General features: G+C 46.3%; 2 protein-coding genes and 1 pseudogene across 2 annotated transcripts; all 3 read left to right on the forward strand.

The window, feature by feature from the left end:
• Positions 1-220: 220 nt before the first annotated feature.
• LOC144132281 (uncharacterized) lies at positions 221-3,885 on the forward strand (annotated as a pseudogene).
• On the forward strand, positions 3,805-5,380 carry LOC144133697 (uncharacterized; the record flags this gene model as incomplete). The annotated part of the gene is made up of 2 exons (XM_077666843.1): positions 3,805-4,528; positions 5,349-5,380. Coding segments are annotated over 2 exons (756 nt in total), but the record flags the coding sequence as incomplete, so codon positions are not given.
• A 2,045-nt stretch (positions 5,381-7,425) lies between these two features.
• On the forward strand, positions 7,426-12,019 carry LOC144132282 (uncharacterized). The gene is made up of 6 exons (XM_077664596.1): positions 7,426-7,850; positions 8,303-8,447; positions 8,841-8,904; positions 9,324-9,574; positions 9,656-9,779; positions 11,882-12,019. Exons 1-5 carry the CDS (start codon positions 7,555-7,557, stop codon positions 9,776-9,778), a joined length of 879 nt encoding a protein of 292 aa, XP_077520722.1. The 5' UTR covers positions 7,426-7,554; the 3' UTR covers position 9,779; positions 11,882-12,019.
• Positions 12,020-18,025: the final 6,006 nt, after the last annotated feature.

The following is an 18,025-nucleotide window of genomic DNA, read 5'->3' on the forward strand; positions in this document are numbered from 1 at the left end:
CAGTGGAAGGCAGCGGGGCTGACTTACCCAAGGCATTGGGGTTTAGGGATAGTGAAGGGAAAGTGGATTTTAAGAGGTTAGAAGTAACCAAGCGAAGGTTATCTGATTGGTGGCTAAAAGCAAGACAGGAGTAAAATTTCACAAGACATGGCTAGGTGGCTTGAGCCACCGCCCGATGTAAAGGGTTCAGCCGTATCCATCCATCCATCGATGCCTCCCGCGCTCCCCGCTACCTGCTCATGCGTGCGCACGTGCGGTTGTCGTCTGCTCGTCTCGACGGTGCTCCCACGTGTTTTTCGCTGTGTTTCTTTTGTGAAGGGGTACTTGTTGGCATGCATGCTTCAGGTCCGTGTCCTGGATCAGCAAATGGATCATCGTGCAAAGAAAGCGAGACAAACGCACTGCTTTGCGCCTAACTGTACGTCTGGCTACGTATCGTCAAGGAAGTCGGGTGAGCGTGTCTCTTTGTTTTCTGTGCCAAAGGACCCCGAACGCTTTGAAGCATGGCGACGAGCCGTGCCCCGGGCTGACAAAGCTCTCGACGAGAACTCAGCCCTCTGTGAACTTCACTTTGATGAACAGTATATTGTCCGGCACTTCACGCACGTGATCAACGGAGCAACAGTCAAGATTCCCCGTGATCGACCCGTGCTTACAAGCGACGCGGTTCCGACGATTTACCCAAATGCTCCGTCGTACCTTTCCAAGAAAACCCCTCAGAAGAGGCAATCGAAAACGTCGACATGCGGCCTCCCCTCGAAGCTCCAACGTTGCGAAATGGGTGCCTGTTCCCAAGGCGTAGAGACCGCAAATGATGAAGGCAGTGTTTCAGATCAGCAGGTTCTTGCATCTGAATTTTGCGTTCAAAGATGCGAGCTACCAAGCGTGTATTGGTCCAGACACCAGATCGCTGGTTCTGATAACGTCACGGCTTTCACTGTGTGTGCATTAGAAGACCACAATCTCTACTTTGAAAAGGTAGTCCTCGTGATGTCGGACAGCAGCGCGATTCAAGCGACGGTGTTCGTGCAAGCAACCCAAGTCAGAAGCGTCGAGATTACCGATGCTAAAATGATTGAAGATCTTCTTCTAGAGGTAGACTCCCTTATTCCATGCAAAGGCTTTGGAAAAAAGGGAGAGTTCGAAGCAAACTCCAAGCACCGAGAGTAGACCTGTGGGATGAATAGTTTCAGTGCTTCCTGTCCCGGAATAGCCCAGGCGCCCGGAGCAGCGTGCCCACAGTGCAGGTATCTAAGGAAACTTCTAATTAATCAGGCATCATACAAAAGAAGGGCAGCAAAGCCCAGGGCTGGAACACTCTCATACAGACTCAAGCTACGGACAGAACAGCTGAAGCGAAGCAGGCTAGCCATGCTTCAGGTGAAGTCTAAGTTTGAGAATTTGAAAAAAGAAAATTCTAAAATTGAAGCGTCAGTGCTTGAAAGCGCAATCAAGGTCCTACCGGTAAAGCAGCAACAGCAAGTGAGGGCATGTTTCGCTGCTTCAAGACGTAAAAGCACACATGGAATGAAGTACGAAAGCGAATGGGCTCTAGAATGCTTGATTATGTGCATGAAAAGTCCTCGGCTTTATCAGCATATCAGGAAAAATAAAATTATGATATTGCCATCACGTACATCTCTGCGTCGATATGTGAAGAATTACAAGAGTGGGTTCGGCCTGAATGACAAAGTTTTTGCTGCTGTGGCTCAGAAGACCAAAACCATGGATCGCTTCCAGTGCCACGGAGGACTCCTCGTTGACGAGATGAAACTTGCCGAGAACCTTCACTTTTCGTCGAGCGGAAAAATTGAAGGATTTGTTGATCTGGGGAAATTCACTGCAGAAAGCCAACGCTCGCAAACCTGTGATCATGGCCTCGTTCTTTTGTTCCAACCATTCACAGGGAAGTGGCACCAGATAATTGGTGTATTTGCCTCGCACAGCAATGTGAAGGCGGAGATCCTAGCCAAGATTGTCACGGTAGCCTTGATAATGTGTGAGAATGCAGGGCTGCATGTTGACTTCATAACATGCGATGGAGCTACATGGAACAGGAGCATGTGGCGCTTTTTTGGCATCTATGGAAGAAAAGAAAAGGTTGCTTGCAGGACGCAGCACCCTACTGAACCGGGTCGTTTCCTCTACTTTGTATCAGATTTTCCACATTTGATAAAATGCGTGAGGAACACGTTTGTTCAGACAGGCGTGAAAATCCCAGAAGGACATGCTACTGTCGATCACATCGATATTGCTCGAAAGTGCGATGAAATGCATGACACCACCCTCAAGGCAATGCCCCACATAAACAAGTCAGTTGTTCGTCCTTCTGGCTTCGAAAAACAAAGAGTGAACTATGCATTTTGGCTCCTTAGTGAGGAGACGCTGCATACCATCACTCATGGACTCACCAGCATACCATGTAAACTCATGGAACACGTCATTTATTCTTTAACAATGCATTTTCTGGATTCAAATAACTTTTTTCACCCATCGCAGCACGGATTTCGCAAAGGATACTCATGTGAAAGTCAACTAGCACTTTACGTTCATGACTTGCATGCCAATCTTGATGCTAACCTCCAAACTGACGCAATTTTTCTCGACTTCGCTAAAGCATTTGACAAGGTACCTCATAACCACTTATTTCTGAAACTCTCTCGCCTAAACTTGCATCCCGACATACTAGCATGGATAAAAGAATTCTTAACTCACCGCTTCCAATCAGTCGTTGTCAATAACCAAATGTCTGACCTCCTACCAGTCTCCTCAGGCGTGCCCCAAGGATCCGTCCTTGGGCCACTCTTGTTTCTAATTTATATTAACGACCTACCTGAGAAATTAGATTGCCATATTCGGATGTTTGCTGATGATTGTTATTTACAGAACAGTCACTAACACCTTTGACCAACAATCCCTTCAAAATAATTTAACTCATGTACAAGACTGGTGCAGTGAATGGCTAATGACACTTAACACAAGTAAATGCAAATATATGTCGTTCCATCGTCGCCGTTACCCTCTTCTGTTCCAATACAGCATATCTAACGTTCCTCTCGATCTTGTCCAATCATACAAATACCTTGGTGTTCATATTTGTCATGATCTTACATGGAATACGCATATTTCAAACATCATATCATCCGCCAACAGAACACTAGGATTCTTAAAGCGTCACCTACGCTCTGCACCTCAGCATGTCAAGCTCCTCGCATACAAATCATTAGTCCGATCAAAACTAGAATACGCATCTCCCATCTGGTCTCCAAAGCAAGCATATCTCTGTAATTCAATTGAAGCAGTTCAAAACCAAGCAACTAGATTCATTCATTCATCGTATTCTTTTGATATCAGCATATCATCCCTCAAATCACAGTCCAGCCTACCTACCCTTGCTCATCGCCGCTACATTGCTAGTTTATGTTTGTTTCACAAGTTTTTTTACTCTGAGCTACGACAGGAACCCTACATCTGCGCACCACCACCACGCATCTCCCTCCGCACCGGCCATCAGCAGCAAGTGTCACGACCTCGCGCCCGCACCACTACATTTTCTTCATCATTCTTCCCCCGGACCGCGAACGACTGGAACGGCCTTCCCCGTGAACTTGCTGCTATCACATGCCAATCATTGTTCATCGAAGAAATCACGCGTGTACTTGCTTAGTGATAATCTTATATTTGTATAACTTTCAACTTATCTGTTTAGTCTTTCTGTTTTTCATTTCTGTGTGCCCCACCCCTTATGTAATACCCTCTAACGAGGGTTTTTAAGGTATTAAAGTGAAGTGAAGTGAAGGTCTTTTCCTCTACCGAGATAAAATCGAGACACAGCTGGGCAGCGTTGCGGCGACCGTCAGTTTTATCGAAACGATGAGAAGCTTGATTAAAGCGATGACATCACGGTGCATCTCAGATGCCCTGAGACCTGGAGATCACCACGAAGAAGTCATTCGAAGTTTCTTGTCCTACATGAACTCCTGGGAACATACAGCTGGATCGAAAGGCTTCCTTAGCAGTAGCACAGCTGAAGGTCTTCGCGTGACTCTGACCAGCACACTACATCTTCTCAAGTATTTGACAACCGAGGTGGGGTTCCGTTATCTCATGACAAGTCGTTTGTGCCAGGACCCCATCGAAAGACTTTTTGGCATCGTTCGACAAATGTCTGGTTGTAACGATCACCCGACTGCCAGCCAATTTTTGATATCTGTGAACACGCTAAGCTTTCAAAACTTAGCAAGATCACCAGCAAAAAGCAATGTCTCTTCGGGACTTACAAGGAGCCTTCTTGATGCTTCTAGCGCAAAAGAGACGAGTTCTCAGAGGAGAATTGACGAACTTCTGGATATTGGGAACCTTACAGAAGCATATGAAGTCCTCAGTGCTTGTGACCTTGATCACCGGGCGATGTGTGTTCAAGCAAGTGATTCCAGGCTGATTTTTTACGTGGCCGGTTATGTCGCGCGGAAAAGCATTGCGACCACAAAGTGTGCTGAGTGCTGCCAGGAGCTTCTACAGAATAAGGGTGCTTGTATTTGGGCGTGTTGGTTCATATCTTTTCAGGAGGACACAGGGGCGCAACAAAAACACACGGACATAGAAGTAGACAGGGGCGCTCGTCCCTGTCTACTTCTATGTCCATGTGTTTTTGTTGCGCCCCTGTGTCCTCCTGAAAAGAATAAGGGTGGTAGTCCGCCAGCTGAAGCAGCCCTCACGGCAGCTGTTGACAGAGGAGGACTTTTATATCCATCTGACCAGCTGAATGCACTAGTGACGTCACTAGAAAACACATTCACCCACTGCTTCAGTGTGAAGCAAGTAAGAAGCGACAGCCTAATGGACTTGGTATCTTTTCTCCAGCTTACAAAGTTGAATCTTGTAGGCTGCCCAGAACACAAAACAGCACTCACAAACAGAATCATCAAGTTTTATGTGCTCACAAGGCTTCATTTCTACGTAAAATCTCAGAACGCAAAACGGGACGAAACGCGGGAGCGAATGAAGATGTTAAAACTTCAACGAGTGCTCTGAAGTGTGCCTTCTAAGCTCCACTTTTTATTTAACGACTTTTATAGTTTCAGTCATAATGTACATGTGCAGTATGTTTCTGTGATACATGATGTTCCTGACGATGGTCTAAGCTATTTTTCAACGAGTCACGTTATTTTTCTGCTACGTGCAGTAAGTCTATGTGATACATGATATCCTTACCCTCTAAGCTTTCTATTTTTTAACGATCGAGTCACTTTTATAGTTTCCCATTTGTGCAGTGATAAGTTCCGTGATAAGTTCCTGAACGTAGTGTGTAATAAAAGTCATATTCACATGCTGGTTTGCTTGCGCAGGACTGCTTATTTCTGTGGCGCTCCTTTATTGAGAGTTGCGAGATCGTGTGAGACTCGCAAGATTACTCTCTATAGTGAGCGCTTTCACGAGCTACAAGCGTACGCAGACTGATGATCACTGTAGGCTGTAAAGTCTTCACCTCAGTTTCAGACCAATCTGCGCGGGTGCATCCAGCGTGAACGCGAAAAAAAAAATCCAGCTTACTGCACGCGCGGCGAACCCGGCGCAGCCAGCCTTTCCTGCGCGCAGGCTGCGCAGCGCGCTCGCCGCATCGGATGGATGGATGGATGGATACGGCTGAACCCTTTACATCGGGCGGTGGCTCAAGCCACCTAGCCATGTCTTGTGAAATTTTACTCCTGTCTTGCTTTTAGCCACCAATCAGATAACCTTCGCTTGGTTACTTCTAACCTCTTAAAATCCACTTTCCCTTCACTATCCCTAAACCCCAGTGCCTTGGGTAAGTCAGCCCCGCTGCCTTCCACTGCAGGGTGAAGCCCTTTACAGAAAAGTATCAAGTGTTCAGCCGTTTCCTCCTCCTCTCCGCACGCAATGCACAAAGTGTCTATCTCCTGGTACCTGACTCTATACTTCTTAGTCCGCAAAACTCCAGTCCTGGCCTCAAACAACAAAGAACTTCCCCTACAATTATCATAGATATTTTCTTTGACAATTTCCTGTTTAAAGGTCCGGTATGTTTCTAGTGCCGATTTCGTCGGCATCCCTGTTTTCCACAAAGCTCTCTCTGTTCCTTTAACCTTTTTCTTAACCGATAATTGCTGATTTGCCCCCTTACTGCTGTCCAGATATTTGCTTGTCAATTTTCTAGTTCGCTTTCTCTATTTCGTGTCAACATTCTTTATATACAGGTATCTGAAAACTTTCCTAGCCCACCGCTTCTCCTCCATCCTTCTCAATCGTTCCTCAAATGCTATCTTACTGCTAGCCTCTCTGCTCTCGAAAGACGCCCATCCCATATCACCCTGTACCCCCTGATTTGGTGTATTGCCATGTGCTCCCAAAGCTAACCTCCCTACTCCCCGTTGCCTAATTTCCAGCCTTGCTTGAACATCTGGCCTCATACACAGGACCGCATTCCCGAAGGTCAGGCTAGGGACCATCACCCCTTTCCAGATCCCTCTTACCACCTCATACCTATTGTAATTCCACAGTGCCCTATTTTTCATGACAGCTGCATTCCTACTAGCTTTATTCATTACATATTTTTCATGCTCTGTCAGATACTCAACACTGTTATTTATCCACACCCCAAGATACTTGTACTCATTCACTACCTTTAGCACGAACTCCTGTATTCTATGCTCGCCGCCCTCTTCATTAAATGTCATGACTGCAGATTTCTCCTTACTATACTTGAAGCCTAATCTATCTCCCTCTGTACTGCATATGTCTAACAACTTCTGCAGGTCTTCCTTGTTGTCAGCCATTATCACTATATCGTCCGCATATATTAGTCCCGGTAATGTCTGGGGCCCTATTCTCGACATTTCGCCATTTTGTTCAAATTGTGACGTAGGCGTGACGTAACCATCAAGGCGGTGCCAGGTTACGTAAGCACTGAAAAAGGTTACGAAATGTGAAGAATAAAACAAAAAAAGATAAACACAAACGATGTCGTCTGCTACTGTTGGCGCCAAGTGCGAAAAAGAACGACGTTCCGGGAGCGTCATTATAGTCATTCTGCTGCGAGGCCGTCTTAAACAGCACTCACTGTGCACCAGCTGTAAACAGGATCAAACGGTGCGTACACACAGACCACAGCGGCTTCGGTGAGAACACGCATATGCAGCGAATGGCGCGCACTTTCACTGGCAGAGTAATGCTTGCCCTTGAAAACTGGGCCTTGCAAAGTGCCACGGTCGAAAAACGAAAAAAGCACATTAAGCAACGCCTCGGCCGCTGGAAACGAATTTTGCTCCATGGCCCCAGCATCGCACCGTTGTATATGAGTGGTTCTGGTGACAAAAAATGCCGATGATTTCGACAGCTTCGTGATGCGCTAAAAAATGACGCTCATCCAACCACTAGAGGCATTTCGCAATGAAATAAATGCAACTAAATTTTTATTTTTGTACACCTGCTACTACACTGAAAGGGGGGGGGGGTGTGCGACTGAACTCTCGTGAGCAGTGTTTGTTTTGGCAGTCGTCTGCTGTCGTCTGCTACGGAGCGCCAGTGACGAACATGGAGCCTCCGTGCGCGAGCGTGGCCAACAGTAATCAGCGCGGTGTTTATACACCGCGTTGTAGCGCAGATCAACTAGAAGCCATGCTCTGTTTTATCGAGCAGCATGCCGGTCTGGGCCGCGGGGCCAGCGAGGCGATGCCGGCAGAAACACGCCAGCGCCTGTGGGTGCAGCTCGCGGCCGAGCTGAACGGGCTGGGGCCGGCAACGCGCTCGCCGGAAGGCTGGAAGCGCTTCTGGCAGCAGCGGGTGAGGCAAGCGCGAACTGCAGGCTCGCTAGTCGGTGCAGAGCACAGGTGAGCTAATCTGCTTTCGGTGCGCGGCATGGCACGGTTACACTTTCACTATGACGTGTGTGCTCTTCGGTGCTTGCGAATTTTGCCTGCTCGTCCAGTTAGGAGCGCCTGTGCAAAGGCCAGTATACTGCTGTGCACTTGTGCTTACCCAGTGCAACATACGCAGACGCACCGAACGTCGTCACACTCTCTGGCGGCTTCTGAACAACCAGTGCTGCGATACATGACTTTCAGCACGAGACCCGTTAAGAGACACATAGTTAAAAACTGGACATATTGGAATACCTTACTCTGTGTAATCCAGCAGGGCAACCTATACATTTGGCATATTAGGCTGCAAGCTTTTTGTCCTAGATTTTGTCAAGAAATAGTCGGGCGCCTCTCAGAATGCTTATAACTCTCCCGCCTCAATTCCACTTTAGGTATGAGAGCCATATCTTTTATTCATGCAGAACTACAGGCGGGGGGCTGCCGAACCCAGAGGCAGTGCTGAGCCCAAGTGATGCCCGCATTTTGGCAATCGTTGGCAAAGACTGCTCCGTGGGGTGCAGGTCCCCGGCCGTATTCGGCATGGCACCAGCAGCCTCAGTTTCACCGGTGAGTAACTATGAAAGAGTTTTTCCAACTTGCAAAAAGATATGTAAGCACCTTTCCACAGCAAGCGGTGGCTGCTATCAGGCAGGAGCTGAAATCGCAAGGCAACTCTGTAAGCGCATTACAGAATGACGCAAGCATACGTGTTGGCCGTGCGTAAAATGACATAGCGTTTGTTCCCATATCACCAAGGTAAATTCGTAACATCCTTCTGAAAATATGCCACAGCGAAAGATGTCTCAAAAAGAATGAAGCTGTGATCGTAAATATATAAAATCTTTTTTATTCAAAATTAAATATAGCATGACACAGCGTCGAAAGCATAACCAGAAATCAATGCTTGTGTTGCCGCTGAAGTATGACTGAACTGTGAGTATTCATCTTGTGCAATCGCAGGCACCCAGCCCAGCGCCACAGGCGTCACAAGTCATGGACGAGCATGACTATTGCTCAGTACAAGGTTTGTCATGTACTTCAGTAGACAGCTTTCTAAGCATGGTGCAGGTTACAGTTAGTTGCAAGCATGGTGAGACATAGCTTTTAAGCATTGTTACAGGAGATGTGATCATAACTATCACACTGTCAGTTGGCTAATATATATGCTGATTTACATTGAACAAACTTGTATTTTTCAGTAAAACATTTCTGTTTTTGCAGTCATAACAATATTTTTATGCATTTGTGACCAAATTGTGTTGTACACATGGTGTCAAATTTCAATGTATGGTACCTGAAATGAAAAAAGGTGTACGACCCAAAAAATGCTCCTGCAATAAAGTGAGGCATAACACAATGCAACAGAAATGTGACGCATGTTCCAAGGCAGAGGTGTCTTGTGGTTTCACTACAGGAAAACATACTGAAATTACACATATGCAGAGAACGAGGGCCAGCCAGGTACGCGAGCTGCACCGCCACCAATACAAGCTGCAGCGCACCAGCAAGGTGGCTCAATCAGGCGGCCGCATGCACTTCCACCTCGCCAGCAAGACCACCCAGGCAGTGTGCAGCAAAGGCACAACGCGGTCGCCGCCCTAATAGAACAACAAGGGCGCCTGGCCACGATACAGGACCAGCAGCTCCGGCAGATAACGACAGACCTGGCACACATCAGGACCCACCTGGCAGGGGTAAAGTATTATTGACTATGTTTGTTCAGTGTTTCCCCCAGGACGGTGATAAAGAACGCTTGTTGTCTTTGCAAAAAAAAGATTGAAAGCCTGCAGGTCCGCCAGGTCAACGCCGTCGAGCAGCTGGTGCAGGCCCTGCGTGACATTAACAGCACACTGCAGGGCCGCAACCAGGTGCCCTGTGAGAATGGTGGCGATCCATAAGGTGAGTTCAGAGGAACAGAAAAGAGCATGACCTTGGCAGTCAGAGCAGTGTAGTGAGAAAAGCCATGATAGGTCGTGCAGGCTACTGTACGGAGAGGTATTTTTCGCTCCTCAGTTCTAGGATGCAGGTTAAATACCTGTCACAGCGGTCGAATTTCGATGGAGGCAAAACGCCGAAGAAACCCATGAGCTATGCAATGTCAGTGCATGATCAGGAGCCCTAGGCAGTCAAAATTAATACAGGAACCTCTGCTACTGTGCCTTTGTCTCTCTTCCTGCTTTCATTTCCTCCTCCATCCCTTCGCCGACAGCACTGTTGAGGTGACCTCCCGGAAGTGGAATAGTTACTGTGTCTTTCCTTTCTATAAAAACCAAATTTCATAGCTTAAGGTGTTAAACACATAATAGCTGGCATATGTGACAGGAGACAGTCCTCGAAGGATAACAATGAATGGTCTGAAGCGATAAAAGAAAAGGAGGGAGCAGTGGCACATTAAGGTGCTATATCATGCATGCTGATAAAGCCAGTCAGGTGGCAACTCAATCTACAGTACAATGTGTACCAGAGGTGTTGGCAATGTATAAATGTGCCCTTAGGTTATAACCACGAACTTAATGGTGACACTACTGTGCCATACACAGGTAGCACATGTCATCAACAGAAGCAAAAAAATTTCACATTAACATACAAGTAAAATGTAGGCAACGCCTCAATACAGCAAGTGAGGTTTGTCTAAGTGCAGCCAAGACACTCCAATCACTCAAAAATTGCAATGAGAGTGTTTGAAAGCAACGCAAAGGTGGCAAATGCAGCATGGAATATAAGGGCCACTATGACTGCTTTTCACGGCATTGTGTTCATCGTGTGTTCATCAAAAACACGTATGCCCTTAACATCATTTCCTTCAATGAACAAGTAATTGTGCATACATGTCTTTCTGAGCTCATACTGAACCTGTAATGCCATTCGACTGTGCAGCACAGGATGGCAACTCTTTAGAACTTGTTACATCTCTGATATAACGTGTCTTGCCCGTGACAGTGAAGCGGAAACGGAACGAGATGTAAGGTTGCTCATTAAGGATGTGTAAAAAACTACGATTCTCATGCGAAGCACATCAGTCAGAGTTCAATGTTATACTAAGTTCATAACTAGATAAAAGCACAGCGAACATTTCCTCTCCTGTCTTGCGCAAACACTTCTCTACTGGATGAAATTGCTCTCAGGGAGATACCGTTGCCACCTTGCATCTTGCGTACTGTGCGCACCTTGTGACCTGCAGCGATGCTGCAGCCCAGAGAGGTAACATAATGCTCAAGTGGTTGCCAATGAATGGTAGCCAAAACAAAACACACACGACACAGGCTCCATACTGGAGGCACTGAGGACAGGGAAAAAGTTAAGTTCTTTTGCAGGTGGATGGTGAACGCACAGACTGCTCTCTTGGCATGCTGCATACATACTGACAGTACACGGCACAGCATACAAACAAGTCCTGAAGATAGCATTAACATACAGCCCACATTTCACAGAGTGTAGGATAGGCGTGATACAAGGTCACACACATGGCCACAGTTTGCTCCAATGGTGGGCGACGCCCACCTCTTTTAACACTACAATGATGGCAGGTGCAAGGGCGACGACGACCACTGCCACAACGTCGACTATGACAGGACTTCGCCAAATGCTGCACATTCCACTGTAAAGAGCACTGTGCACAGTAGCAGCTTTTCACAACACTGCACCACCACACATAACTTCACGCATGAAGCACTCAGCTTGAAGCAGCACACTGTACACTGCGTTTGTACAGCACCACTGAAGCTGAATTCCTTGCGGGGGCACATCCTCTTGATGAAGACAATGCAATGAGAAGTGAGCAGAGGCTTCGTGCCTCAGGGAAGAAATACTGCGAAGGCAGCGTTCTGTGCTCACAGACACAACGCAGTATGATGAAACACAGCACATGCTGCGGCACGAGTATATTAAATAAATAGCTGGAACTCAGTTTTCACTTTAAACAAAAGCTTAAAAATAAACAGTGCAACATACTTGTTGCCGTATGAAACAAAGTATGCAATAATGCCAATCCTTGCTTGCAGGGTGGCTGGTGCTGGCGAGGTGGCTGGTGCAGGCGAGGCGGCTGGTGCTGCCGAGGCAGCTGCTGGCTGCACATAAACGTGTCTACAGGCGAGGCTGGCACAAAAATGTCTGCAGCAGCTGGTCACGCTTATATCTACCTGCCTGGTATAGAGCAGGAAAGGCACCGTTGTCATCACAGAGGTCTGTGTCATCATCAGGGTCACCGTTGTCAGGGGGGGCAAGTTGAGGCAGCCGTGAATATATGCACACATTGTGCAACACTGCACAAGCTGCTACAATCTTCGCTGCAGTCTCCGGTTCGTAGTGCAGTGCGCGGTACCGTTGTAGACACCTGAACCGGCTCTTCAGGACACCAATCGTGCGCTCGACAACAGACCTCAGCGATGAATGTGCACTGTTGAACCTGGCAGCAGGACTGCCAGGAGCGTGACATCCTGGAATGGGTGTGACCAACCATGGCTGCAGCGGGTAGGCGCCATCACCTGCAGGCCAATGAAGACTGACATTTTTCAAAATGCGCAACATCTGCAATTTGGGTGCATGAATTTTTCAGTCCATTATTTATTTCATCATTTATTACTTTTCTTCCCTCATTACAAAGGTCTCTATTTATGATGCAATAATTATTGCTATCAATGTTATCAGCCATGGTACAGGCAATTTGCCAGCCTGTAAGTTTGCTGTATACAAATGGTGACATGTACCTGTAGGCATATCGGCTGTGAAGGAGAGCCTCAGCTATATGTGACCTCACATTTTCTGAGGTGCAGCATAAAGAAGTATCCCTTATTTTTCCACCCTCTCGGTTTACAAGTAAAAGCAAATCTGCATGTTGTGATATTTATGTTGTTACATAGTTGTGATACTACTGTATATTGCATTGCTCACCCGTGAAGGAACGTGAACAAATATCTTATTTTTTGACTCACTCGATGTGCAGGAATAAGCAGGTCTGCATCCTGTGTTATTAATGTTATTATGTTATTATGTACATATGTTGTTATAAATACCTTGAAGGAAAGCCTCAACTCTTCCTGCCCTCCGATTTCCTTACCGATAGCAGTTTCACTAATGCAACACCTTCGTTGACACTACTGCTGACATGTAGAAACCCTGGATTTGCATTAATTTGAAAGCAACGTGCCTCAACAATGTGTTCACTGTACATTTGCTTAACCAGCTACATGCAACTGATGTCTGAGATCTACTGACTGGATTTACATTTGTTCAGTCCAACTATTTCGCCCTTGTGCCAGAATTCACATACCTAGTAGATATTCCCCGCATTGCAGAAAATTGTGGTTGCACAGTGCATGATGCACCGGTGATGTCCGCCACACGAAGGAATCATGCACAGACCCTGGGAATGTAGCGTCAAGTGCCCTGATGCGAAGATGGGCATCACACACCTGTAAAGAAGCATGAACAAATATTTATTTTTTTACCCGCCCAATTTACAAGTGCGAACCAGTCTTCGTATTGTAACATTTATGATGTGGCGTAGGTGTATATTGTGTGTTGCAATTTAACAACTTCAGCCGCCGTCTGTGTTGTTGTTAGCAGTTTTTTTTACCTTATGCCATAGTTTTTGCTAGCACAGACATGCGCCAAAACACTGACTTTCCTCCACTGCATTATCAACTGCACACTGGTACAGTATGTTGCACTACACCAGACAGCATACTGAAACCATAAAACCAAAGTGATTGATTGTGATATTTGACACAGATGAGAAAAAAGAGGCTCCAACACTAACTGGACTGAGCACTCAGAATCTAATCTCACAGTGAAGTGGGAACACCCTCATCACCCAAGACAAAGTGTCATAAAACAATAAAGATAACATAGCACATGACATGAACTGTGCAAACAAGGTCATACTGTGTAATCCTTGTCCAAGAGCACCTTGTTTGTGCAACTCCCACTACTCCAGCAATGAACACTGTCCTGTCAGTAATGTGCAGTTGCAGGGCTTACAGGAACAAATACATGGGCATGCAATGGGCTATGTGTGCAAGTGCCAGTCTACTACCTCTTTTTCTTTCTACCTTTGAGTGTCATGTTGCCAGAATATAAGAACTCAGACGCAGCAAAATACAGAAAATCACAAAGGCTGCACTCCAGGCACTTTGGAGGCTCCGTGCGTTGTATGTTTCTTTTTCCGAAGGCACGATTGTGCCATTTTTTTCTGCTTTCCTTTACAGGCACAAATGTTAACCCGCTTTCTCCAGCAGACCGTTCTCCCTTTAGTCTAATAAAACATGCAGGTAAGCACGCCGCAAACGAGTGCTGTTGACCTCGTCAGATGGTGCGGCTATGCAGACAAGTGTCCCATCGATGGCGCCAACACATCCCGGGAATCTACTGTCCAGCAGCTCGAAGCCTTCGCGTGCGGTCGCCAGTTCAGCCGGAGAGCATGGGAAGGAGATCCACTCGTGTCCCAGGCAGTTCACAATCGCGTCGGTGACTGCATGGATGCAGCGACTCACACTCGGCTGACTAACCGCTAGGTGTTCGTCGCTTGCAATCATGCCCTGAAAACTGCCTGTGGCGTAAAACCGGAGCGCACACAGCACCTGCTGCTCCACGGTGAGCACAGTTGCCGTGTTGACGCGCTGCCTCTCCAGATCTTCCCGCAACTCGTCACACAGCCACCTCACCAAGTCTTTTTTCAGGCGAAAATGCTGCCTGAACAAGTCATCGGGCATCTCGAAAGCGTCTCGACGCTCACGATAATGCCTGTCCGAAAGCACTCCTAGCCAGTCCAATACGACGGGTAATGCCGGAAACAAAGCCATCGTCCGAACTTCTTTCCAGCGAACTTCTAGCTAGTCCGAACGTCCTCGTTGTTGCCTCAAATACGATGGCCCATGCCGTCGCACGTTGCCTCCGCGTCTTCGTCGTCGTGGAAGAGACGGTGCATTGATGATGCCGTAGTAACGTCCGCAAAGTGTTTGAGGCAGAAAAGTACGTAGAGACCTCCTGAGACGAATAAAAAAATTAACATTCTTTGTGTCGGTCCTTCCAACAAATAGTTACTATATAAGTGCCCTTAAAAAGCTGTTTCAAAGTTTTCTACATTCAAAACAAGGTTTACCTTGCCATAATTCATCACTTCAAATAAATTGGTACCAAACTGCGAAGTCAGACGTATAACTCAGCCTTGTATCCGCCATTTTCTTCTTGCCGTAATTCAACCACCTCGCGGCCGTACCAAATTACGACGGCGAAATGGGGCATTTTTCAGCAATGGCAGCATTTCCTTTGCGTCACTAAACGTCATTTTGACATCACTGAATTATGCTTGCGTATCACGTGAATCACGTGACATTCCTCCAGCCAATCACATTCTAGGAAGCAACCCTCACAGTACGAACTTTTTTTTCTCAAAATTGCTAAAACGAGCCAAGTGTTTTCTTCTATGCCAGCTGTAGCTTCGTTTCCCCTACACAGAGATTTAAATTTACCAACCCGGCACAAAATATAACTTTGCTAAAAATCAGTCTTCAAGTACACGTCATTTTGACGTCACGGCAGAAAGCTATTTCGAAGCCTGATGGTTTCGCGCCACAAATTTAAAACTCGTGACTTGCACGTGATCGCCCAATGAGCCAATCAGAGAGACAATATGGCGGCGAACGGCGGCCATGCGTGTCGAGAATAGGGCCCCTGTTTAATCAATTCCCCTTGCTTGAAAAAAGATAGGTTGAAACCTAGTCCGCTCCCCTCTAGCTTGGCCTCCAAACCTTGCAGGTACAACATGAACAACAAAGGGGACAGAGGACATCCTTGTCTAAGCCCCCGCTGTATCTCTACAGGCCCTGATACATTTTTTTTCCCATTTTGTGAGCACTCTGTTACCTCTATAAATATCTTTGAAAAGATTAATTACTCCATTTTCCACATTCAATGTGCCCAATATGTCCCACAAATGCTCCTGAGTAACGTTGTCATAGGCTCCCCTAATATCCAGAAATGCTAGCAATAAGGGCCTATGTTCCTTTTCCGCAATTTCTATACACTGTGTCAATGAAAATAGATTGTCCTCCAACCTCCTTTGTTTCCGGAACCCATTCTGTAGTTCCCCTAGCACCCCCTCGTTCTCCACCCAAGCCTGCAGTCTATCCTTTATAATTTGCATCACCACCCTGTAAACCACAGACGTCACTGTTATGGGGCGATAGTTACTTACGTCTGCTTTGTCCCCCTTTCCCTTATATATCATGTTCATTCTACTTAATCGCAATTCATCGGGGACTTTCTCATCCACTATCATTTTGTTCACTACCTGTATTAATGTTTGCTTGGATTTTGGTCCTAACTTCTTTATCAACATAATCGGGATACCATCTGGTCCTGTTGATGTGCCACTAGGAACCTTCTTCTCTGCCCTTTCCCACTCTCCTTGCTCAAGTGAAGCTATTGCTGTAACCGGTCTATCCTCCTTCGATAAATTATGTACCACGTGCTTTGCTGAAAATTTTTCCGTCATCCTTGTTCCTATGTTTTATTGCTTCATCCCCTTCTAGTCGAATACTCTCATCTGTAACAATAAACCTTTGTTCTAGCCTAGTTTTATTACTCATTGCATTTAGATGTTTCCAGAATTTTTGGGCTGCTTTTCTATCCTTTTTATTTACTTTTGACATCCATTGGGCACCCTTTCTTATAATTTTCTCATTAATCAAATAGGATGCGTCCCTTCTACACTTTATGAAGGTATCCCATTTTCTGTCTACTTCGGGTTTTGGTTCCCCCCTCTTCTTGGAATATCTGTGTTCCCTGGATGCTTCCTTGCGCTTTTCTATTGCCCTCTTGACCTCCTCATCCCACCAACTCTTGGGTTTACATCTTTTCCCTTTTAGCTTGCGCCCCGCCGCGGTGGCTCAGTGGTTAGGGCGCTCGACTACTGATCCGGAGTTCCCGGGTTCGAACCCGACCGCGGCGGCTGCGTTTTTATGGAGGAAAAACGCTAAGGCGCCCGTGTGCTGTGCGATGTCAGTGCACGTTAAAGATCCCCAGGTGGTCGAAATTATTCCGGAGCCCTCCACTACGGCATCTATTCTTCCTTTCTTCTTTCACTCCCTCCTTTATCCCTTCCCTTAAGGCGCGGTTCAGGTGTCCAAAGATATATGAGACAGATACTGCGCCATTTCCTTTCCCCCAAAACCAATTAATAATAATAATTTTAGCTTTACTCCCACCTTAGCTAGCTCTAGCTCCAGTAATCGAGTTAATTTGGTATAAGTCCATTCTGTTTCACTATCCTCAAAAATTACTTTCTCGATTTGTTTGGCTGCTACTTCCAATTGCTTTTCTGAGTAAAAATTTCCCCCTGATTGTTTATCTTGATTCAGTCCTACATTGCTTTTTCTTCTGAAGCTCAACTTGATACGCTTGTGGTCACTACCTAGACTTCTGGAACCATCTTCATCTATGCTCATTACCCCTAATCTGTTATACATCCTCTGTGACATTAGTGCATAATCTATCGTCGAGTGCAGACTCCCCGCCTCCCATGTTATGAGCCCTTCACACTTCTCGGTGCTGTTGCATACAACTAAATCATGCCTGTCACACATGTCCTGCAGCATGCTTCCTGTCGAATCCGTGTACCCATCCAGGTCTTCTATGTGTGCATTCATGTCGCCTAATATAATTATCTCGCCCTGTCCTCCTAGCTCATCAATGTCGCTTGCAATACATTCTAACATTTTCCTGTTTTCCTCTTTGGCATTAACCCCTGTCCACAGGTATACAAAGCCAAGGAGTGTTTGCTTGCCTGCCACTGTTCCTTTTAGCCATAAATGTTCCCTGCATCCCAGTCTAACCCTTTGAAAATTCATACTTTTATGAATGAATGCCCTAATTCCACCTCCCTTTCTGCTGCCCTCTGTTCTATTGCAATATTCCCATGCGTAGTCTGGGTTACAGGGTGGTTGCTCCATGTCTCTAAGATGTGTTTCCGCTAAACCATATACCATTAATTCCTCCTGTCTTAACTGTTCTTCTATTTCCTCCCATTTCAGTCTATTCCTGCCACCTTGCATGTTAATGAAACCTATATCTGAATTAACTTGGCCCTGGCGCTTGCGTCTCTTTCTTCCCCTATGGTTCCATTGTCCGTTTGATCTTAATTCTTC

The sequence above is a fragment of the Amblyomma americanum genome, chromosome 5 (genome assembly GCF_052857255.1).
Source record: "Amblyomma americanum isolate KBUSLIRL-KWMA chromosome 5, ASM5285725v1, whole genome shotgun sequence".
NCBI lineage: Eukaryota > Metazoa > Arthropoda > Arachnida > Ixodida > Ixodidae > Amblyomma > Amblyomma americanum.

Coding starts and splice junctions, on each gene's coding strand:
- LOC144132282 (XM_077664596.1), top strand. CDS start 7,555: ATGGAGCCTCCGTGCGCGAGCGTGGCCAACAGTAATCAGCGCGGTGTT. Junction 7,851..8,302: donor CTAGTCGGTGCAGAGCACAG/GTGAGCTAATCT, acceptor TTATTCATGCAG/AACTACAGGCGGGGGGCTGC. Junction 8,905..9,323: donor TGACTATTGCTCAGTACAAG/GTTTGTCATGTA, acceptor ACACATATGCAG/AGAACGAGGGCCAGCCAGGT.